Source organism: Arvicola amphibius, chromosome 18 (assembly GCF_903992535.2).
Source record: "Arvicola amphibius chromosome 18, mArvAmp1.2, whole genome shotgun sequence".
NCBI lineage: Eukaryota > Metazoa > Chordata > Mammalia > Rodentia > Cricetidae > Arvicola > Arvicola amphibius.
This window is the reverse complement of record NC_052064.1, coordinates 20,478,677-20,504,023: the sequence shown is the minus strand read 5'-3', so window position 1 is coordinate 20,504,023 and position 25,347 is coordinate 20,478,677. Positions and strand designations below refer to the sequence as shown.

Sequence of the window (25,347 nt, the reverse complement as noted above, 5' to 3'; positions counted from 1 at the left end):
GAGCTTTAAATTAGGCAAACTGATTTCTTACATGACTATATTTCAGAGTACTAATGGCCTAACTATAAAGGATATGTGACTATGAATAGCAATAAGAAAAGATCAATAACCCAATAGAAGACTAAACGTGAAATATAAATGATCAACTCGATGATAGAAATGCATGTTGTAATATAAGACAATATACAACATGTATAGTCTATATTATAAGTCATATTTGACAAAATTTTAATCTCAATCAGTTATTTGCAAGTCAATGAAAAAAATGGATTATTGAATAATGTGTCTGTGTGGTATGTGTACTTGTTAGTATGTGTGTGTGTGTGCACGCATGCATGCATGTAGATGCATGTGCACATATCTATACATGAATATGAAGGCCAAAAGTCAGTCTCCCCTCTCTTTTTGACTCCAGTCTCTCTTTCAACCTGAAGCCTATTTATCTAACTGGACGCAATCCTCATCACAGCACAACTTTCCTGACCCTTTAGAGGTTCATTTTGTAAGGAAAGGTATCCCTTCTCATCCTGCATCGTCGTCACCATATGCCTGTGAGCTCCCCACAAACAGCAGACTTTCCGGGTCTTTTCAACTAGGAGTGTCTAGTAAGTAGCAAGGTCATCTGTGTTTGCCACAAGGCCTCTTGCCTCAAGACTTCACGTGTGATAAACGGAAATTTGTATTTTCATAGCCAGACGTACAGATCTTACAGATCTTTAAAGTGAGAGGTTTTTTTTTTATATATATTTTTCCCAAGGGATGATATTTTAACAAAGGAGAGGGGGGGAAGGGAAGGAGGGAAGATAGGTGTTGGGAGAACTCAGAAGACCTGTGGATGGTGTGGTGGGGCCATAGAAATGTCCATAAGTGACACATTAAAAAATTAAAATGCCAATAATATGCCATTGTGTTTGTTACTATGGCTGCATTGATATGTTGTACAGAGACAATGGCTTAAAACACAAGTACCTTACATGTTTGGAGTTCAGAAGGTACCCAGAGAGTTGTACTCCTATCTGGGAACAGCAGAGGTGAACGTTGCCCCCTCCTTTTCTAGACGCCACCCACTGTCCTGGGATTGTGGCTCTTTCACCCATAAAGCAGCAAGCATATGTTGGGAGCTTTGCCCCCACCCCAGCGCTCTGCCCGGACATTGTTCTGCCTCGTGTAGTGGCCTGCAGTTCTAGCTGCAGAGGGATTGAGGACAAAAGCCTGGCCTTGTTCTAATGGTATCAACAATGTGTTCCAACAGCGTCCATTCTTATAGCCATGTGATATACAGTCACAGGTTTCAAGGCTGGGAGATGCGCATCTTCCAGGGCCATTCTGCCCAGTGGTGAAGGCATCCCTTCCGAGGTTAAACTTAATGTCTCTCGTACAAGGACCCCATGAGAAACAGATTGTATATTCCTGCTTACACTGACTAATCAGTAATTACGTTTTGAAATTTGGAATACAACCTTTTTTTTAAAACAGTTTTTGTTATGCTTTTAAATTTTCGTACAATTGTATACGATACCTTGAGCGTATACCCCACTCTTTAAAATTTTTTTGCCTATCTGTTTATGAAATTAGTTCTGTGCATCCCAAGGATATCCTGGATTTTAAAATGTCAATCCTCAAATTAAGATCCATACTAGGCAATTTTATTGAGCCCTGTTTTCCTGTGTGTTGACGCCAGTAATTTGCCCTGCTTTTATTAGGCAGAGCCCTTCTTAGGCTTTAGTGAGCTCAGTAAACATCACGGGGGAGCGGAGGTACTGCTTCAGAGTGACACGCATTAAGTCCCTGTGATCCCACTCGTATTTATAGCCCGGTAGAGGACTCGCAGTATACCCGTTTAGTTTTTCTGCAGAGTGACATTTTTGAAATCGTTAAGTTTCCAGATAATGCGCACGTGTGGAATTGGGCAGCCCGAGCCAACTGCGCAGGACTGCTCCCGCGAATGTCACGTTATCCCTGCTCTCGCTCTACTGCGGATCATACCAGTTCCATATTTCTTGCGGCATGGCTGGTCCCGGTCCCTGCAGACTCATATTGCCCTGATGCGAGATATAAAGCTAAACAAAATATTACGGAGGATGACAGAAACCGCATCTATTACTTTTATGGCTGACTCCTTTTTAGTGTTTAAGAATCTTCGGCTGGTTCTGGAAATTACGTGTGGGCGCTCCTGTGAGCTGCAAGTTGCTCCCAAATGGAAGATGTTTTCTGTCAGATGGGATCTATGAGAAGGTGGCTCTTGAAGGGCAGGCTGTGAGTGGAGCTATTCTTCTTACTGTAGTCCAGGTAGGGAAGCTTCAGGCCTAGTCAAACTGTTCTAAACCAAGCGCTCGATGTATGCAGAGCCCATACACTCGAGAGGCATAAGGGGCAGACGGGACTCACGGGGCATTTCCTTGGGAGGAAAGAGAGCTTGGGAAAGATGCCCCGTCAGTGATAGGAAGATGTGTGTCTCAGAACTGACCCAAAGGCTTTTTCCAGGGTTGTTGAGTGAATGTTATTGAAGCTCAGGTATGGAAAGGGAATATGTGATTTTCATTCCTCCACTGTCTGCTGCTACATCAATACCTCAAAATAGACAGTTTACAAAGGAAGCAAATTCGTTTCTCAACAGATTTCTCACCTAAGTCCGTTATTGATCTGCTGGCTCCTGGTAGGAGCCTTCTTCCTGCATTATGACATGGTGGAGGGCCGTCACGCTTGTTGGAGAGTTCGCCCTTCCCCTTTCTCTTGTAAAGCAACCGATGCCATCATGGGTGTTAGTCACATAATCTTAACTAGCTCCCAAAGTTCCCCCTTCTAAAACCATGACCGCATGAATTTAGGAATCAAGTTTTTGGTTCATGAAATTTGAGGGGACGCATTCAAACCATATCCCTCCCAAAAGTCTCTGGGACAAAATGGCTGTGTTCCTGAAATAACTGCATATTTTCAACTGCCAAGGTCTGTTGAATTCTTTCAGCCGCCGGAAAGAACATAGACTGACTGGGATTTAAACATGTGATGTGTACTCACCAGCAGCTCCTGGGCAGACGCAGCCTGCAGACACAGCCGAACACTGAGCGTCAGCTCCATGCCTAAGGCAATGCTCTCACGTCATGTTCATCATTTGGTTTCTCTGACCAGGAAATACGGCATAAACAACCAGTTGGGCAGTCCCAAGTACAACAACAGGTATTTGGTGTATACCTGCCACAGGCCAGATCCTGGTTATTTTGTTTCCTTCTGTTGCTGTGACAAGCACCATGACCAAGAGCAACTGGGGTGGAAGGAGTTATTTGGCTTATACTTCCAGGTCACAATGTACCATTGAGAGACATCAGGGCAGGAACTGGAGGCAGGAGCCGGGGTTGCTGACTCTCTCTGTTAACTCATGCTCAGCTCTATCAGTGCTGAGTGATCTTATTCTTTTACAGAAAAGGACCACTGCCCAGGAAATTGTGTTTCTCACAGTGGCCTGGGCCCTTCTATATCAATGAAAGCAATCAAAGCAGTTCTTCACGGTTATGTCCATAGACTAACCTGGTAAAATCACTTGCTTATTCAAGGTGTTCAGGGCACTCTAGGCTGGGTTAGTGCTAAGTAGAACATTGCTGGGGAAAGAGGCACCAAAGGGAACACAGCCCACATGTAGTTATGCCCATGCACATCAGATACTCCTTAGCTAAGAGATGAAACAGTAGCTTTCCAGCTGTAGAAGAGCTATGGTGTCTCATCCAAGATCCCTTTGAAACTCAGTAGAAGCAACTTTTTAATCAAATTAAAAAGGCTAAAATGTTAGAAAATCTGCCATACTCCTCCAGGGGAAAAATAGCAGGCTCTAATGTTAACTTTGTAACTTCCAAAAATACAGTTATTTCATATGTGAGGCTTATTGGAACTGTTACTAATCTTTGTCATAGTGTTCTGTTGCTGTGGAGAGACACCATGTCCAAGGCAAATCTTCTAAAAGAACTCAGTCAGTTAGGGGGTTGCTTCCAGATTCAGAGTTTAGTCCATGATCATGGTGCTGCGGAGCAGACAGGCATGGTGCTGGAGCAGCAGCTGAGTGCTTTGCATCCTGATCCGCAGGCAGCAGGCAGAGAGACAGAGCAACTGGGACTTGTGTGAGCTTGTGAAACCTCAGAGCCCACCCTCAGCAGCACATCTCCTTCAGCCAAGTCACACCCACTCCAGCAAGGCCACACCTCTTACTCCTTCCAAACATTTCTTTAGCTGGGGAACTAAGCATGCCACCATATGGGCCCATAGGGACATTTCCATTCAACTGCCATAGTCTTGCAGACCAGCTTCATTTACTACATGAATTTCATTGCACTAGAACGACAAACCATGATTCACTTTTAGCTATAATAGCAATGGCTGTCATTTCGGAGCCATACGCGACATTTGTGTTTTGAGCTGCAAGTGATCATAAATTATAATAGAAAACCAGTCTTCCATGGATGTTTCAACTCATAAGTTTAAGAAAGACAAATTTAGCCGGGCGGTGGTGGCGCACGCCTTTAATCCCAGCACTCGGGAGGCAGAGGCAGGCGGATCTCTGTGAGTTCGAGACCAGCCTGGTCTACAAGAGCTAGTTCCAGGACAGGCTTCAAAGCTACAGAGAAACCCTGTCTCGAAAAACAAAAACAAAAAACAACAACAACAAAAAAAAAAAAGACAAATTTTATTGCACGTATAGAGGATGGCTCAGTTTTAGCTTCCTTAGGGTAAACGTACATGGTCATATGTATGAACACACACGTACCAAGAGATTTACACCAGATCGAGACATCCACACCCCTCTTTGCCTCTGCCCAGTTTGTGCTCCTTCACAAACACCCACATAAGTCATCTTTACCTTGGTCATGCGAAACCAAGCAGTAGCCTGAAATGAGAGGGTAATGAAATTGGCTCTCCTTCTCCTGTGACAGGGCAGGAAGATACGTGCCGGTCTGCCTGTTCTATTCCATTACCATGTCCGTGCCAAACTGTCTGACGGTACAGTCTGCCAGCTTAGCATTTTTTAAGATAATCTTAAATTTTAACCAGTGTACAATGTACATATTTATGGGGCATTATGTGACTATTTTAATTTTTTATTTGAGACATTTTTTTCATACATTTTTATCATTTTTCTCCTCCCCTAATTCCTCTCCCTACTCACCTACCTTCCATGTTCTTTCTTTCTCTCAGAAAACAAAAATCAGTCCAAACCAATATATATATATATATATATATATATATATATATATAAAATCAATAAGACAAGACATGCCGAAAGACATCGAAATGAAGCATAAATACTGCCAAAGTCAAATGGAGTCTATTTTGTGTTGGCCAGCCACTCCTGGGCATGAGAGCTGCCCTGGAATTTGGTTGATGTACCCAATGATACTGCACTGGAGAAAACTGGTTTTCCCCTTTGCCAGCAGGTACCAATATGTAGATGGAGCGGCGGGCTGTGTCCCGCCACCGGCTAGCTTTACCCAAAATAATTACACGGAAACTGTATTTTTTTTTAAACACTGTCTGGCCCATTAGGTTCAGCCTCTTATTGGCTAACTTTTCACATCTTGCTTTAACCCATATTTAGTAATCTGTGTAGCACCACGAGGTGGTCGCTTACCAGGAGATCTTAACCTGCGTCTGTCTTGGAGAGGAGAAGCATGGCGACTCACTATGGTGACTGCCTGAATCGTCTCCCTTCTCTTTCCCAGAATTCTGTTCTGTCTACTCCGCCTACCTAATTTTCTGATCTATTGGGCCAAGCAGTTTCTTTATTAATTAACCAATGAAAGTCCTCCATCATTTACCCTTTTTTTGTTTAAACAAAAAAAAAAAAAAAGAAGGCTTTAACTTTAACATAGCTTTTGGTTTGAGGGTGTGACTTTGTGTCCTCTTCCCCTTTCAGTACCGGGACTTTGCCTGGTGTGAACCTATATAGGTCCTATGAGTGCTCTCTCAGACCTGTCTATGTCTGGGAGACACTGTTCTCTTCAACTTATGCATTCCCTCTGACTCTCCCAGTTCTTCCTCTTCTTCCCGGAGCCTTGAGGGGAGGGCTTTGATGAAGACATCCCATTTAGGACTGAATATTCTAGTCTGTTGGTCTCCACACATTGCCCAGTTGTGGGCCTCAGTGTTAGTCCCATCTGCTGCAAGAGTAAGCGTCTCTGATGAGTGAGGCGCTGATCTCCTTGTATAGCAATGTGTCATTGGGAGCCATTTTATGGCTCTGTTTCTTTAGCAGCTTAATAGTATTATGGTTTCCCCTAGGCTAGTGACCAGCTATCTAGGCTTAGGTTCTTGGCCCTTCTACCAGTGTCAGATAGGGAGGGGCTCTATCTCATGGAGCGACCTTAAATCTAATTTTAAAAAGTGTTTGATTACTCCCGTGTTTGTGCCACTATTGCACCAGTATATTCTTGTTTAGGCAAGTCACTATTATCAGTCCCAAGGTTTGTAGCTTGATGATATTGAGGTGGGTCTCTTCCTAATTTCTTGAGGAATTACCACACTGATTTCTGTAGTATCTGTACCCGTTTGCACTGATCCCAGCAATGATTAACTGGTCCCCTTTCTCTTTCACCAGGGATTATGGGTCTCTTTATATTGTTTATTCCACCTTGATTTAACTACGGTGGGTCACATAAATCGAAAACTTCATCCATTTCTTTTAGGTTTTCCTAACGATCCAAATAAATAACGTTAGAGCTGAAATGGGAGACCTTAGGACAGACACTAAGGACATTCAGAGAAGACGATCATAGACAAACTTTAAAAATATGTACTCCATCTTTTCTGCCAATCTTGTTGGTTATCTCCAAGAACCAAGTGTTGTTTCATTGGTTCTTTGTATTGTTTTTTTTGTGTGTGTGTGTTTCTATTGTATTGATTTCAGCCCAGGGTTCGTTTATCTCATCCCATCTACTCATTTCAGGGATGACTTCTTGTTTTCTTAGAGCTTTCAGGTGTGTTGCTGTGTTGCTGATAAAAGCTCTCTCTAGGTCCTTTGTTTGTTTTGTAGGCACTTGCCTCTTAGAACTGCTCTCTTTGTGTCCCATAGTTTGAGAGTATGTTGTATTTTTATTTTTATTAATTCTATGAAGTTTTCATTTCTCTCTCGATTTCTCTCTTGGCCTGTTTTTCATTCAGTACTGAGTTGTTCAGTTTCCATGAGTTTGTTTACATTCCATTGTTTCGGTGATTATTGATTTCCAGCTCTAATAGACGGTGGTTAGATAGATAGGTCTCAGAATGTTATTTCACGTTTCTTATATTTGTTAAGACTTTCTTAATTTCCTAACATGTTTTCAATTTTGAAGAACATTCCACGAGCTGCTGAGAAGAAACTATATTCCTGTAGTGTTCTGATAGAATGTTTTGTAAACATCTGTTGGGACCTTTGGATTTGTGGCATTATTTAACTCCCGTATTTCTTTGTTTTTTTGTCTTGATGACCTATCTATTTTTGAGAGTGGGGAATTGAAGTCACTCACTATCAGTATGTGAGGTCTGATGAGTGGGTTTAGTTACAGTAGTGATTCTACACTTATGAACTCAGAAGCCCCTTTTTGGGTGCATAAGTCTTTAAAATGCAATACTTTCTTGGTGGGTTTTTCCTTTAATGAGTATGTAGTATCCTTCTCTATCACTGCTGATTTGTTTTGGTTTGAAATCTATCTAGTCAGATATTAAAATTACTTCTCATTACTTCTTGGGTCAATTTGCTTAGAATAACTTTTTTTTAATCCTTTTACCCTGAGTTGATATCCATCCTCGATTGTAAAGTGTATTTCTTGGATGCAGCAGAAAGATGGATCCTGTTCTCTAATCAAATCTGTTAGTCTTTGTCTTTTTGTTGGGGAAGTTGAGACCATTGATGTTGATGAGCAGTGCTGTTGATTCCTATTATTGTGTTGTTGTGAAAGGAATTCCCCCCCCCCTTTGATTTGTTGTTCTGGAATAATTTATTCTTTGTACAGACTGAAGCTTTCCTTCTGGTACCTTCTGTAGAACTGGATTGGTGGGTAGAAATTGCTTAAATTTGTTTTTCTCGTGAAATATTTTCTCTCTCTGTCTATTGTGATTGATAGTTTTGCTGGGTATAGTAATCTCACCTACTATACGTGGTGTCTGTGGTCTCTGTGAGTTCATAGAACATTTTTCCAGGTCCTTCTGGCTTTCAGGATCTCCATTGAAAATCAAATAGTATTGTAATGGGCTTGCATTTCTATGTGACTTTGTCTTTTTTCCCTCGTAGCTTTTTTGTTGTTGTTGTTGCTCGTTACAGTTAGTGTACTAATTATTGTGTGTTGTGACTAATTTCTTTTCTTGTCTTGTCTATTTGGTATTCTGTGTGCTTCTAGTACCCTGATAGGCACCTCCATGTTTAGGTCGGAGAAATTTTCTTCTATGATTTTATTAAAAATATGTTAATAAATTCTTTGTTAAATTCCACTTTAATGTTTTTAATAGTTTTCATTCTTTTCACTTTCACAGATTCTATTTTCATGATCTTTACTGAGTGATTTATCCATATCTTCTTTCAGGTCCTTGAACACTTCCATAATTGCTAAATTGAATTTCCCAGGGCCTATTGCAATAGGGTTGATGGCTTCTTGAGAAGGCAAATTTCCTTGGCTCTTTCAGTTTGAGATTTTGTGTGAGGATCTGTAATCTGCCATTATGATGTTTAAAATGTTTCCTGGTATAGATAACTGGTTTATCTTTATTGGGTGAGCATTCATCTCTTTGGTTGCTATTGCCCACACTTAATTCTAGCCAAGTTTGGTGGCCATGGAGTTCCTGAGTCCCAGCTTTGTGTAGCCACTGAGGTTGGCCATCCCTGCTAGAGACAGTTCTGCAGGTCTGGCCGATGTCATCAAGGAATGGAGATGGTCTAGTAGAAAAGCTGCAAAGGGCCTTAGGAAAGAATGCTGATGTTTCAGTATATGTATATTGTATGAAATAATCCGATCAGAATAATTGAAATATCCATCAATCCAGTCATTTTTTTTCTTTTGTGTTAGGAGCGTTAAAATCATTTCTACTCTTTTGAAAATACAATTAATCATTGTTGACCATAGTTCCCCCACTGTTCTCTAAACATAGGAGTTATTCCTCCCATCCCGACACACTGCTCTACCCAATAACCCACCTTTTCCCACCCCACTCCGTCTCACTTTCCTTGACTCTGGAAGCTACTGGCCTGCCTCTGGGATTAGCTTTCTCAGCTTTCACACATGTCTGAGAACATGCGCTGTTTGTCTTTCTGATCTCGCTTTGGCCACTCAACATGGCGTCCTCCAGTCGCATGCATGATACTGAAATTATGCCTCTCGTTTTGAGTATTTTTTCGGCATGTTGTTTTGTCTCATCCTATGGTCAAGAGATAAATATAGCAGAAGCCCAACACAAACAAAAACTCTGGCTTGCCTGGGAACAGAACTATTCTTCAGGAGAAATACTTGTCTGTCCATAGTCAATGGGAGCATAAAGGCTTCTGGGTAGGTAGTGGTGCTCTGCACAGCATGGTATCCAGGAGAGGGAGACTGAATGAACTTCAGTGAGGTACAGTTAATGGTGGTAGACAGGAGTTCCTACCTCAGCTAAATCCAGAAGCTCTGTAGGGCAAAGGTTAGCCTGTTTTTAAATGTGTCCAGACTGAAGCAACCAGTGTGGTTAGCTGTGAACCAATGATGGTTTTAGAGATGCAAGTATGTGTCTCTACAGGTGAGTATGATGCCACATGCTAAAAGTTACCCTGCCCTGGGCAGCTCACCATGCTGGTTCCTCAGTTGCCTTCCCTATATGGTGGGGTTAATGAGAGCAGTGTCTTCAGTGGGATGTTTCAGGAGTTAATAAATGCATATCTTTTCTGAATCCACGGCTTCTGTAATAATTAGTTTCATTTGTGTTTCTATCAGCTGTTGTAGTGCTAGTCAAGTTGAAATAATTAGTTACCAGGCCACTGTGGATTCTGTTCCTTAACATTTAACTTTGAAAACAACGCGATGTGGTAGTTGGAACAGATCTGTCCTTAAGGTGACAGCTCCTTATTTATTCATTTAGGTTTGTTCAGCTGGGCCCAACCAATAGCTATTTCATCCCTACTGTGAGAAAAATTAAATACTTCTGAGTTCCAGCTTCTACCCCAGATTTATTTAAATCTAAGCGCACACATAATTATACAAGCTAGGACCAGAAAGCCATTTGTTCTTTTATTCTTCTATCTGTATGTGATTTCCATTTCTGTAAGTTTTGCCTCCCCTGTAGTATTTAATTGAAAGATTACTTTAAAGTAAAGACAACCTTTCCCTGGGCTGAGGTCCAGGTCGGACCTACGGGCTTTTCTAGCCTCTCTCTTTGGGGCAGCATCTGTGTCACAGAGAGGGAGTCGGTGGTGAACTGTCCCTTCATCCTGAGTGACAGCCAGACATAAGCATGGTAGAGTTCTTTCCCTTCGAGCCCACTGTTACCTGTAGCAAATGTCGTTCCATACCACAAACCACCCAGCACAGTTATGGAGAGGGAACTTTCTCTTCTACTTTGTTCAGCTAGGTGGCCACCATTTGCCCCCCAGCTCCTCCACAGGACTTTCCCCCAACAAGTTCATTCTTCACTGGGTTTTCTTTATCGGTTGTGATTGGCACCTGTCTGCAGATGATACTGTGCCAGGAAGTGCTTTCTCGTTTCCAGTTCCCTCCTATGTGGTGAGCCTGGCGTATGACAACTGTCTCTTCACTCTGAGAACTTCCCCTGTTGCTCTCCTCTCTCTCCTTCATTCCTATCTGCACTTACAGAGCTATGATGACCATCGTCTTCCTACCCTCTGATTTTTTCCCCAAGCAGTACTATAATCTTTAAGCCGTGTGTTATTCAGTTTGCCTGTACCGTGACAAACTATCTGAGAGACTCAGCATAGAAAAAGGATACTTTTGTGCAGGCTCACAGTTTCGGATGGGCTCAGATGGGCTCATTGCCCTAGGGTCTGTGGTGTGGCACATCACAATGGGGAGAGCACCGTGAAGCAAAATCTTCTACCTCATGGTACGTGGAAGGAAAAGAAAGAGAGGAGCACCATCTCATAGTCTCCTTAGAGGATGGCCTCCAAAGATCTTTCATTAGTCCCCACTTCTTAAAGGTTTCTCCTTTCCAGTGGTGCCATGCTGGAAATGAAGACTTTAACAGGGTTTGTTTGTTTGTTTTTGGTTTTGTTTTTATCTTCCAATGTTTGGGAATTTTCAACCATCTTTCTGTTGTAGAATTTCATCTGACAATATGCCTTGTATATTTTCTTTCCTTTAAAAAGTCTGTAAGGTGTGTTTTCTGGACCCAAATATAGTCTACATCTGTGAACACGACCTATGAGTTTGAAGGGGATACGTGTTCTAGTGTTGCCGTCTGAAATAGTCTAACGGTGTCCATCAAATCCAGCCAATTGGTTGTACTGCTGGACGGGAGAAAGCCCTCAGTGATTTCGTGCCTGTTTGCTCTGCCCACTGCTAACGAAAGGACGTAGGTCTTAACTATATGAGTGGGTTCATCTGCTTTTCCTCATAGTTCATCATTTCTTTGACTTGCATATAAGCTTGGTATTGACAACATAGCATGAACATTTTAAGTCTGTTGAGCCTTTTTGTTTTAATGCAGTGCCGCCTCCAATCCACGGTGATTTACCTGTCTTTAGAGGGTCGTGTCGGATCTAATGCAGCTCTTTCTGATTTTCTGTTGGCTCTTGTGGGTTGGTGTGTTTTTCTTTATCCCTTTACTTTTAATCTGTCTGGATTTTTGTACGTATGGTAAGTTTCCTGTAGATGATATTAAGTTGGGGCTTTTTGTAAAAAACATCTACTTTGATAGTATCTGTCCTTCAGCTTAAAGGTGTAGACTTTGGCATTTCAATTGATCATTGATAAGTACCATATTAAGAGCTAGCATATTTTTACCATTTTGGATTTATTGCCTTGTGCTTTCTTTGTCTGTATATAGTTTGTCTCCCACTCTTCTCTTTCTATGTTCTGTGGAGCATTTGGTGTTCTTCCACTTTCCCTTCTCAGAGTCTTTGTCCCTTGGTTGTCCCCAAGACGCTAGGCACTCACAGCTTCTGCCAGTCTGCCTTTGGATCACTGTATTCTGCTTCGTGGGCACATGTGTCCCTCCAATGGCAAAGTGCACTTCATTTCCTTCCCTCCTATCTCTCTTAAATCTTTTTTATCCTTAAGCAGCAGCTGCTGTACTCTGTTGTTGTTTTTTTCTAACAAACTTTTATCTGATAGATTAATTAAGAATGTGTAAAAGATACTATTATAACCTCAGTTATGTCTTCTGTGACGTTTTTCCTTTTTATGTACATCCAAATGTATGATTGATGTCATTTTCCTTCTACGATTTCTTTTTCCACATTCGTGATTGTAGTTTTCTGCCAGGCACTGTGTGTGTTTTCCCCACCCTTTCCTTTAAGTTCACGTGACAGTTTCCCCATAATAAGTCACTTAAAGAGAAGCTTTGGTTAAGGATGGAGTGGAATAGCAAAAGCGAGCAGCATCACAAACACCAACTCTATTAAAGCAAAAAAAAAACGGTGATTACAAGGAAGCGAGTTTCCAGCATCTCCTTTTCCCTAGTCTTCCTCGCTGTCCTGCAGATGACAGAGTCATGCCGGCTGCCAGAGACTCGCTTATCTCTGGAATATTTGGAGATCCTGACTGGGTCTTAAAACCCTAAAATGCCATGTCTCCATGGCTGCCAGTAATACAGAGTTTCTGCCAGTCTCACTGCTCACTCTCACAACCAGATGCTGACACACTGCTGTTCTGGGGCAGGGTCTGCAGGCCAATGGATATGAGGTCTCGGTTGCCACCCTCTTGTCCGTGTTGGAGATGACTTCCAGCCCCCCGTAGTAGGGACACTATGTTGGGGCTCTGTTTTAGAGTGTTGAGCCTGTCAAGCAGCCATGTGCACCATACCTAAAAAAGATGAGACACAAATCATGGCTATCAATATAGCCTGTTCTCTGTAACCTCTTCTCTAAGGCAAGACCCTTGGGGGTATCCATAACTTGGTTTTCAAAGTCCTGCATGTTTACTGAGGCATCAGCAATGGGCACAGGGCTCTTGTGACTGACTTAAACCAGGCGACTCCTGGTGGTGGTGGTGGTGGTAAAAGAGGGATTCAATCATCACTTCCTAAACCACCAAACTCTTGACGTCAGCTGACCAAAGGCATCCTGCTACATGAATACACTAGCTGGCGTCTCATCCTCTTTAAGGAGGAAGGCAATGATACCATATGTGAAGATACCTGTGCTGCTAAGAAGGCGCTGGGATGCCAATCCTGGCTGAGTTCTAGGAGCAAATCTGTTTTTTAATACGGTTGCTCACCGCTAAGTCCTTTTTGGACTCAGGATAGCAAACGAGTTGTGTCCCACTTCCCACAGCAAATCTTCTCTCTAGAGGGGACCACTTCACAAAAGTGGCTGTGCAGCTATCCTCAGGATCGCCAGGGCTAGCGTCAAAAGAGTCCATCTTTCTGATTCCAGAAACAGTAAATGCCTCCTGCTCAGCCCTGATAATTCAGTCGCCCAATCAGGGCCTGTGATGGATCCTGACATTCATGACCTCTCTTCCACCAGCCCTCAATTTTGTGGGAAGTGTGTGTGTGTGTGTGTGTATGTGTGTGTGTGTGTGTGTGTTCGTGTGCACATGTGTATATACTCGCTGCACACATATTGAGCCCATGAACTCAAAACTTTTACGTGTCTGCTAAGGTTTATTTCCCCACTTCTAAAGGATAACTTGATAGCATTGTGGGTTTGTCATCTTCTCTTTGCCATGTTGATGATTTTACCAAACTCCACTGTTATTCAAGTGGTTTCTGAGAAATTTGATGTAGCCCTCGTTTTGTTGTTCTTGTTGGGAAGCATCTTTGCCCTTTCGACTTCTTTTAAGATTCTCTTTGCTTCCCTTTCTTCTCTGCTGTCTGAATGTGGTAGGCTTCTCTGTAGATGTTTTGGACTTACCCCTCTTGGTGTTCCCTGGATTTCTTTAATGTGAACTCTGGTATCTGCTCTTAGCTTTGGGAAATGCTTAGTCATTAGTGTTTCAAATATTTCCACTGTTGAGTTCTCTCTTCCCCATCCCATGATGCCGTGGGGATTACATTCGAGCCCTTAGGCCCTGTGCACACTATAACCCCAGCTGTTTGCTCATGACAATGCATCTCGTTATTAATTAAATGTTATTTATTTAAATATGTTAATTTGGTTTCACAGGCATTTTTGCACACACACTTTCACTACTTTAAGTTGTGAATTGCACATCTGCCCAGGGTCATCCTGCTTAGGCGACAGTGGTTCCCCATGTCCTCAGCCCTCCCACCCATCTGAAAGAGTCTGTTTGTATTCTGTCCTGCTTTGCTTGTTGTTTGGAGAGAGTGGGTGACTTTTGCCTCCTTCCCACTACCAGGAAACTCTCCAGACCGTTATCTCAATTTTTTTTTCAAATCATCTATTTATAGATATTGATAGGAGCCTTTCTTTCTTCTTCTTTTAATTATGAAGGATCTTTGAGATTCCTATAGCACAGGTTTGGAGATTGGCAATTACAGTGTTTCAGACAAACCGTTCTCTAGACATTATGATGAAAAACAAATTTACTCGTCTTTAGATAAGAGTATAAAGGAAATTGTTTCCAGTTAAGGAGTTTCTCTCCATGCAAGGTATTAAGTTCAGAAAGTTTTTCTCATGGTTTTCAACTTGAAAATCACAGATCTGTAGCCCACGGTGGGGGGGGGGGGGGGTGTGTAGAGATAACAAATAGAGACAGAGATGAGAGAGAGAGGGAGAGATCAAGTTGTCCAGTCGTAAGTGAACTTCAGTTCAGAATCTACACTTTCTCAACCACTTGGGAGTGTTGGCAGGCACTCGTCTGCCACAGAGAAGAACAAAGAGAAGACCTTAGTGACAGTTCATAGCTCCCATAACTAAGGAGCCTACTTCGAATAAATGAGTTGTTTCCCATGATGGTGACTGATTACATTCATAAACATTTTTTGCATGCCATTAGCACGGTGCAGTGCGTTCTGTGGATCTTCTTCTCACTTCTCAGCACACGAAGTTTACATCTGGGGTGATAGAGGATTCATGCCTGAAAACCCTTTGACAACGTACAAGGCAAGCCTCATTGTTTACAGAACTAGACAGAAAGTTCTAGGCCCTGGCTCGGCGCTACCATTTGAACGGGTAGCTTTCCTGAAAATTAATTCTCTCATTTGCAAAGTAAGAATGAAAAATAAGTCTCCCATGGTTGCCAGGATCAAAGCAGATAATATGTGTAGGGTGTAGGGTGTTCTCTGGCCGTGTGGGGAGCGTCAATTACCACTCTTTTCTAACACAGTTAAGCCTCCCAGTGCTCTTTCTACATGTGGAAGGCTCCAATGACAACCGATGTGCTTTCTTTGGGCCAAATGATTTTTTATTTTATATTTTTAATTTATTTATATTAATTTATCTCCTGTGGTGGCCAGTTTTATATCAACTTGACACGAGCTGGCGTTATCTGAAAGGAGAGACCTCAGTTGAGACGTTGCCTCCATAAGATTGGACTATAGGTCGTGACCCCCACAGGGGTCACATAGCAGACATGCTGCCTATCAGATATTTAAATTGCGATTTATAGCAGTAGTAACAATACACTTAAGAAGTAGCAACAAAGTAATTTTATGATTGGGGGGTCAAGGTAACATGAGGAATTGTATTAAAAGGGTCTTAGTGTTAGGAAGGTTGAGAACCACTGCTGTGGAGCAATGTTTTTAAATTAATGATTGATGGGGGAGGGTCCAACTCATTGTGGTGGTGCCCTTCCTATGCTGTTGTTCCTGGGTTCTATAAGGAGAGCAATCCACTAAGCAGCAGCCCTCTACGGTCTCTGCATCAGCTCCTGTGTTGGTTTGTTTCCCAGCCGCCCAGACTACTGAAATAACCACACAAAAACTGTATTAATTAAATCACTGCTTGGCCTATTAGCTCTAGCTTCTTATTGACTAGCTTTTACGTCTTAATTCAACCCATTTCCGTTAATCTGCGTATCGCCACGTGGTTGTGGCTTATTGGCAAGGTCCGGCGTCTATCTCTGGCTACATGGCTTCTCTTTGACTCCACCCTCTTTCTCCCAGCATTCAGCCTAGCTTTCCCACCTAACTTCTACCTTGCTATAGGCCTAGCCAGTTTCTTTACTCATTAACCAATAAAAGCAACACATAGACAGAAGGACCTCTACATTACTCCTGTCTCCAGGATCCTGCCCTGTTTGAGTTCTTATCCTGACTTCCCTTGGTGGTGAACATTCATATATAAGTGTAAGCCAAATAAACCCTTCTCTCTCCAGGTTGCTTTTGGTCATGGTGTTTTCATTGCAGCAATAGTAACCCTAACTAAGATATTTGCCAACATTTAAACCCCGAGTTGACAGAAAATCTGGCTTTTGGGCTTCTGAAACTTGGGACTCCCATGGACAGCCATTGATAGAGCTGAATCTGCTTACCATCCTTGTCTCCAGTACTTACAACCCTTATTTTCTGAACCTGACTTCGGTCACTTATGCTGCCTTCCCGGCACAAGATGTTTGTTTTGGACACTGATACACAGATAAAGCGCAGAGCCAATGACGGGAGACTGGCTGGGAACATTGAGAAGCTGGCTGTGTTTGACAAAGGTTCATGGGCTTAAAGGACTTGCCCAACAGCTATGAGCATCAACTCATGGGGTTTCTGATGCGAACTCCATTCAGTCTGAGCAATACTTGGAATGAAATGTTTAGTGTGAGAGTCCAAAACTGGTTCATACATATAAAGAATTGGAAAGGGAAAAGTTGGGCCGGGAGCTGTTGTTTCGTGATCTTTATAGAGGAATTCAAACAAGCAAAGATACAGGGAAGTCTGCAAAAGCTGACTATGCCACTCTTTTAAGTTTAACTAAAGGACAACAATGAAGCATTTATCTGCATAAAGTAGCCCAAAGTAAATCGAAGAAATTCACACCCAACGTGAGTATTTTGTCTGAATTGTGGAGCCAAGATTCTTAGTCCTCCACTTCAGTGTTCCAGGGGAGACCTGGCCTAAGAATGCTTTATAGGAACTGGTGGTGTTGGGACAGCAACATTAAGATGGAGGTACAGTGGCCAGAGCAACTGATTTCAGCAGGCAGGCCCAGACGCTGGCTCCCACACAGTGCAGCTGGCTGGGAAGGGGCTCATGAAGTGGTCATGTCTGCACCCCACCCGAGAGGGTGCCAAGAGGTCAGACTGACTGACCCACCTCTTACCGGGCTCATCGCTTCTCCCTCTAGGAGACATTATATGCAAGTTTTGCTCATCTGTCTTAAATAAATGTCTTTTGTCTCTCCAACTTTTAGCAATTAAAAGGGCAAGTTAATCTTGGGGCTGTTCTTCCTTCAAAGTATAGAATTAAAAGATGATTATAACTACAGGCAAGAAAGCATTCAGATTATGCATCATTTAGAAATGATAATAAAGATTATCCATATGGTCTCCTGTTCGAGCACCCTCTCTTGCATTAGCAATCACCTGCCATGGGTGTGGTTGTGATTATGTGGCTCATTTCAATTCTGCCGTGTCCTGGGTCGATCAGTGTCCGAATGATTTACTAGAAATAACTGCCATTTTTCTGTTTTAAATGGTAGCAGGTGCTTAGGAAGAATATTTTCTCTTCTTTTTTCTTTCCTTTAAAGAATGATTTTTATGTTTTACCCCCTCCCCTTCCTTCCACCAGTCACTTGCATGTCTCTCCACTCTCGAGTTGCTAGCCTCTTTTTCTTTGATTATTATTTATACATGTATGCGTGTATGCACAAATAGATACATTCAACCTGCTGTGTTCATTTTTGTTGTGTGTATATGGTTTCAAGGCTGACTACACTGCACTGGGCAAGAAGCTCATCCCTGGCGGAGGCTGACTCTCCTCCTGTAGTTCTTTGTGTATGGATGGAAAATCCCCCTCTTCCTTGTTAGCATGTCTGTTGATCCTGCCATTGTTCTGGTCTTGTTTGTGAATCATTTCTAGGAGGCACTTCCATTGCAGACTTGGTGTCTTCTGATACCTCCTCACTGCATCCTTTTTCCTTGTGTTTTGAATTTCATCTTTGTCTGTCAGAGGTACAGAACCCTGGTGATAAGATCTGCAGAAGTGTGTTTTATCTGCTTTTTATGTCATTTCCCATTGGGCTTTTATGTAGGTAGCTGTCACTTTAAATAATGGGTGTCTTGTGGCTAGGGAGTACTTTACAAAAGCCTGGATCCCTCTTCAGGGACTCTTTGTGTTTCCTTCTGCTGAGAACTTAACCCTGCTGGAAGTTAGGTTGGTTATAGTCGACATCACTTCAACATAGAATAATTGCAGTTCACTGGGGTGTAACCCTGTCACAAATTGAGAACTTGTATCTAATTTTGCTTGGCAGATATTTATTAGCATCTACTCTTTGACACTGTGTCTCAGACAATAATTTGGTAAGAAACTAGTAATTCTATGAGCGTATCAGTTAACAAACAGTGACGATCATCCAAGGGCCATTGGTTATTTGGGGTTAGCTCATTGTAGGAAGCATCGACTGTTTGTTGTTGCTGTTTGTTACTGTTGTTGCTGTTGTTTCTGTTGCTGCTGTTGCTGTTGTTATCACTGTTGCTGTTGTTAAGAGAGGTAGTGGCTGTTTTCTATTTCTATATCTACAGCCTGGCAGGGTGCCTCCCATGGATAAAGTATATAAGTCAATGCAAGAGGGACAATTGGTTTGGTAGAGTCAATCCTTGTACCATGACTCTGTCTTCCTTCCACATACACGTCTACATAACTGACCTCTTTGTCCCAAGGAAACTGGCCAAGAAGCGGAAGGAGACTATGAGCAGCACGCGGCAGGAGATGACTGTGATGGTGAATTCCATGGACAAGAGCTATGCTGAGCAAGGCACAAACTGCGATGAGGCCTTTTCATTCATGGACACACACAACCTGAATGGGAGATGTAAGTGTGCACAATGCATGGCTTTCACTGTGCCTGTTGGGCTAGTCCGGGTTCCAGTCACTCTATGAGATTAAAACCCCAAATCCGCTTACAGCATTCTTACACAAAACTGTGTTTTCCAGTCTCTGTGCCTCGAGTTGCTAAGGGAACATATTTTTCTAAAGATGCTAGCTAGGGCCTAGGGCAGTGAGCCCAGGGACCCACAGGGAAATGTCTTTCAGTTCTTTGGGAACCTTGACACAAAGGCTCCCTGCTGGCTGAGGCTGCACCTGCTCCCCTCACCCCTATTGTTACTTAGATCCCATTTGTAAGCAAGCCAGGTGTGGAATTGCACCAGGGAAGTCTGTTGCCGGAAACAGGTCATTAAATGGCAGTAACAAGTTAATTGTTTGTTTGTTCACCTGACAGGTTCTGCCTTTATTATAGGGCAATTAGTAGCAATTAATAAATTAAAATATGCTTCAGTGTCTCTGAAGCATCACATCAGGTGGGCCACTCAGCTCAACCAATGCCCTACCTGTGCCACCACCCGTGATCCCAGTACAGGCAGCATTTCCAGAGATCATCAGAGGTACAAAAGGAGCAGCTTTTCCATCCCTGACTGGGTTGTCAATGACCAGTGGTAGACACCACAGTTGGGCCTGGTTTTGTGGCTCATGGAGCACCCTCGTCAAGTCCAAACATAGGGTTTCTCGGCATGAAATCGATACCTACAGACATCACTGGTCCCTGCTGTAGATTAGGATGTCCTCAGCAGGTGGGTAGGACAGCACCGCTATGACCGAAACTGCGCACAGAAATGCTAGTAGGGCTCATGACTGTGAGGAGCATGGAAATGAGGCCTAAGGGGTCACTGGTGCCATGGACACTGTGTGCTGGCCACCCGACCACGCCTTTTGGCTAGAGGATGCTGGACTGCCAGCCTTTCTGCTCTTAGGGCCATGATATGCTCGCCTGTCTGCCCAGGAGCCTTGCGTGCCTTTCCCACTCACTTAGCTTTCACAGACTGTTGCCCCGCCTTTTCTTCCCATGTTTGCATGTTCTCTCTGCATCCCCAGCTTGCTAGGCTTGCTTGCAGCAGGCACGACTCTGACCCACTGGGAGGGTAGCACTGTCCAGTTGGGTTCCTGGCCACCATCCTCTACCCTTCTCCGCCATTCAATGGAGGGCGCAGAAACTGGTGTGTCGTCATAGCTAACTCCTTCACGTTTTGGGTGAGATTGTCATGGCTTTTTTGAAACAGAAGTTACTTGGTTTTTTCACTAAGAAAATACATAATGTGCATAGCTCCAAACTAAAGTACCCTGCCTTTGTTTGTTATGAATTAGAATTGGGGGGAAAAGACAACTCAAAAAAAAAAAAAAAAAAAAAAAAAAAACAAACTTCTGAGCACACACAGAGTTGGCATTTGTACAGTAGGGGCTGCTCTCTAAGCATCAGTGTATCAGGGGCCACAGAGGGCTGGGGCACAGCTCAGAGGAGGACACCCACCTAGCATGTGTGAAACTATGTGAATCCCCCAGAAGAGAAAAAAAAAGAGGAAACAAGGAAGAGTGTGCTCAGGTGTGTTCTCTGCTTTCCAGGGCCACCCATGCGTGCTCCAAACTTCTATTCCACAGTCAGTTTCCTCAGGAATACATTTTCTTGAAGTGACCTGCTCCAAGAACAGGAACCAAAATGAACAGTTATGGGACGCTTCAAGTTTGAACCCCAGGGCTCCAGAGCATCACTCTGGACAAGGAAGTGTGACTGGGCAGTTAGTTCCGTTCAGCTCTGTATCTGTAGGCATGCAAAGATGCCAGGGCTTGCCACTGAGGCCTATCTGGCTGACCCAGTGTCTGGAATCTGTTAACAGTCCTGTTAATAAACCCAGCAGAAGAAATTGTTCTCTCCTGCCCTGTTAGCCATGAGAGGTCTCTTAAAGTTTCACTGACAGGAATCCCCAATGGTAAACATTTGTTTCTAATACTCTTCTTAATTCCCTTTCAATAAAAGCTACCAGGGAATTAACCCTAGGAGAATTTACATAGACACCCTGGGGTATAACACACATACACACTCACAAACACACACACACACACAGGTCTCCGTGTGCACACGCATGTGACATGCATATACACATATCTATAAGATATTACTCAGAAAGTTCTAGAAGCTGTAGGATGAGTTGCTTTTTAAAATGAGACTGTAAGAAAAATGAGACCAAAGAATTTAAAAGTAAACCAGAATTCATTTATAGGAGTGGAGAATAATCTGCCCACCACAGCAAATATGAGTTTAATACCTCATAAAAAGGGGGACATAGAATATGGGAAGTGAGAATGACCTCAGTGTGAATAAAAACAAACATATTTTAACACAAAAGTGGAAATAAACATAATTATTTTGTATCTGTCTTGCACACTTTTGCCCAGCACATAAAAGTGGCTTCAGGTGAGAAAGAGGTCTTGCGCTCTCCGCCCGAGCAGTTTTTAGGCACACGATTTCTTTAGTTCTTGTTCTCACTGATTGCGGAATTCCTGGCAACTTAGCCAAAATCACATATAAAGGTGGTCCTTCTGTTTTAGAGAAACGATCAGATAAATGAGAGGCAGCCTGGATTCTTCCCTCTGCCATTGGCCTATTTGCCATATGAAGATATGAACATGATGCAAAGGCACTTCCCTTTATAGCAGGAGCTGCTTCTAACAACTAAAATACATTAGTAACACATCATCAAAATAATTACAACCTGGAGAATCTCAAGGATCCGCAGCACTGCCTATTGGTAGGATGATGGCGTCGTGTATGTATCTCCGTGGGAACTCAGCATCAAATAAACCACTTAGAAGTGTAGGCATGGGCACACATCAGTCATTGTGCTTTGATGAAATGGTGATTTTATATTACAAATCAATTAAGATGTAGAGGAGAATTAGCATACTGCCTTCAAAATGGCAAAGTTCATCAGTGGAATCAGAGGGTTTGACGGTGTGGTCATGTGTCCTTCGGAGAAATAATTCAAAGAAATAGAAGCGTTTTTCTTTTTTTTTTAAGTATTTAAAGACTTAAAGAGCATCACGGAGGAAAATAATTTATTTCCAATATAGCACAAATCAGCACCGCTATTCCTGCTGTTCTTCGGGAGCCATGTGACTTGTTCACACAGCTTTTAGTCGCAAACTTCAGCTCAAAGCAGCAGCACCACCGCAAAGGCCAAGGCCCCAAGTCAGAGGACTTCCCTATTCAATCTAGTGGCCGTTTGTAGACGTTCTCCATCATAGGATGAGAACAGTCTCGATCTGATCAGAAGGGCTTGTTCCTCAGAAAGGATGAGGATAACAACCCAGAGATCGCTGAGAACAGCGGTGTTTGCCATGGGAACTTCAGTGACTCCTGTCACATAGGGTGGTGGTTCCCATGATTCCAGAGTGCCCTGCATTCTGAACTCGACGTATCCACGGCCTCTGACCAGCCTTTCTTTTATCCACAGCTGTGTCTTCACCATCCTCCTTCACGATGAAAACAAACACGCTGAGCACGTCGGTGCCGAATTCCTATTACCCAGGTAACAGCCTCCCTTGCCGGCTCGCATCCTTACCAGCTTTGGCAGCGCTTGGCCTTTTTCGCTTGATACGTCATAAAGCCAAGGCTTCTTGTGGCTTTCCTGGGGAAACCGGGGACTGTACATCAGCCATTTACTGTTCTTTCTCTTTTTACTTTCTCTGCATTGCCCCGCTTACGATGTATGACAGATGCCTTTGTGCCAACTGCAATTTTAGGTGAGAATAATCCCCTTACCCAGAGTTTATTTCAGGAGTGACTGAGAGAAAACCAGCCTCACTCTAGAGGAGGCTGGGGCGTTAACTGCGCATGATGCCCTGGTTGGATGTGGGGCATGGGGGTGGGATGGGGCTAGGAGCATGGGGCAGGGTGATGAGTCTTCCTGCGAAGTCTCCACCGGTAGGAAGGGTTTGCTGCATGCCGGGGTATGGTGGTCCCAGAAGGTTTCAGTGAGCAATCCCAGCTCCAGGGCTTTCCCTTTCTGTGCTCGGATTTAATGTTAGTTCTGATCCCAGGGGAAGACAAATGACACGTCATCATTCAGCTGTGTACTTCCGAGAGCTGAATTCTGCCCGATACGACAGCCATAAAAGTGAAAATAGCTTCTCGTTATTTTCACTTATCTCTCTAAGCACTAGAATTGCCAGTTTCAAAAACAGAGTTTTCCTAATGATGCCCCGCCCCCCGCCATGTTATACACTGTACTGATCGCAGTGGGGTCTAGACCTCCTGCCCATCTGCCTAGGGCACCCTCCAGCAGCCTGTCTGTCACACAGTAGAATTGTTAACGGAACCAATGTTCTGAACAGCGGAGTGGCGGGAGGGCGCTTTATCATCGAGTGGTTTATTACGTGTCGGATGTCACAAGAAATGAGCTAAAATGTTAGCCCAATGGGGCAGAATGCATTCAAAGTATGAGATATTCCCAGCAGGGGGTTACGGGGGTAGGGGAGTCCCACTCGTACAGTTTAAGGAGGGCGAGGAGAAAGGACATTCCCTGCCCATGATAAGCAAATCAGCATTTGGTTGCTGTGGCATTTGAGACGCTTAAGTAACCTGAGTGTGTTCCGGCTGTGTTCTCTTTCTCCTACTAACCGTGCGGAAAGGAGCACACCAAAAGCGACTTCCAGGTATATAACAGTTCTTGTAGCCAGAGCTTCACCTTCAGCCTCCTCTTCCTGACTCTCTTCACTAGGCCTCAGTCCCCAGCCAGGGTTCCCCACTGTGCTCCTCGGTTCTCAGGGTCGCTACATTTCCAGGGAGAGGGTAATTCTCGTTTTCATCCCCGAGTCTCTTAGGCTGAAGCAGGTTGGTTGCCTAAGGAACAAAAATGAACTGAGATTAAGTATGGGACAGAGTATTTGAAGTATTATTCTGAGGCCCGGTACAGCCCCCACAAAATAGAGTTTGAACAACTGTACGGGGGGGGGGGGGGACTCTGCTTTAAATCCTTCTCACAGGTGAGGGACATGGGCTCATTTCATGCACACTGACGTTCTGATCTCCATGTAGAGACATTTGGGAAGTCATGGGATAGGCGAAGGTTGTGGTGTCTTCGTGTGCTGTGGCGGTCACATCCCGGGTCCCTCTGTGGCTGTTCTGATTCGGGAAGAACTGTGGGTAGGGACGGTTGTTAAAAGGAAAAACACATTTAGATTTCACAGCAGGGAAAGATAAGCCTATTAGACAAATATCATCTCTCCAAAGCCACTGCCTTATTATTAGGAACATTAATGACATCCTTTGAAATTGGTTGGGCTTCTTTTCTGAGAGAACATGACTCGAGCAGTCAATTCAAGTTTCAGAATAGTGCGAGAAAAGCTAAGTCCGCCAAATGCACACACCACAGATCACCATTTTCTGGTATAATCTGTGTAGCGGAAACCGGCGGGATCCGTGGCAGCACTTGGAAACCATGGTAGAGGGCCGTGGTCTGGTGCACTGTGCATCTGTCTGTTGCTGGAATCGGATCAGTAAGGTTATCCCGTGAAGCCACGGGGAGATGAGCTGTGTGTCTACCCCAGGCCTTTGCAGGGACGGAAGCAGTTGCAGGTCACATTAAGACAATTGGGAAACTGGTGACAGAAACAACGCTCTAGTACCTTAGCGTTTCATTTTCACTTGGAAAGGCCCAGTTCTCCTGGAGCATTTAAGTATATCTTTACCTCAGATGGTGGATAATAAGCGATTGATCGCCCTCCACCTCAGACACACAGCGTCCATTCCAAGCCAGTGTTTTTCGGTTAATTCACTAATGACTATCAGATTCCTTTTATAGTAACCAATTAAATTAATTTAAAAATTAATTTTCAGAAAGTCATCAGGACTAATATCAAGAACCCTTCCTCTCTGATACTTTCATCTAAGACTTTGTTTTTAATTATAGAAAATTATTGGTGGGTAATTTTTTTTTTAAATATAGGAGACAGATGACATGGGATACTGTTTACCAGTAATAAGTCATTTCAATCAGTCAGAGAAACCCGATTGATGGCTCGTTTTAGTAGGGTCGGGAATGTCTAGCAGGAGAGGTCACCCAGTTTCCTAACCAATATGGTACAGGACTTTCTAGTTCCCCTGTTGTCTCCTGGACAGCAGCTCTTTCTGGGAGGATGCAGTGGTATGTAAGTACCTGAAGAGGTGTTCCATCTTAGAAACGAGGCCAAAGTATCATCGTGCAATGGAGAAATATATATAACATTGGCTGTGACTGTCGTTCCATGGCCTTAAAACTCTAAAAGCTCCAGACCTGGGTAGAAGGATCAGAGCATCACCAGAGG

General features: G+C 43.4%; 1 protein-coding gene across 1 annotated transcript in view; it reads left to right on the top strand.

The window, feature by feature from the left end:
- The window catches only part of Ptprm (protein tyrosine phosphatase receptor type M), a 670,047-nt gene that overhangs the window by 508,775 nt on the left and 135,925 nt on the right, over positions 1 to 25,347 (top strand). The window contains exons 15-16 of the mRNA XM_038315433.1: positions 18,873 to 19,024; positions 22,497 to 22,571. Coding sequence (XP_038171361.1) covers positions 18,873 to 19,024; positions 22,497 to 22,571 — 227 coding nt within the window. The remainder of the gene's footprint in view (positions 1 to 18,872; positions 19,025 to 22,496; positions 22,572 to 25,347) is intronic.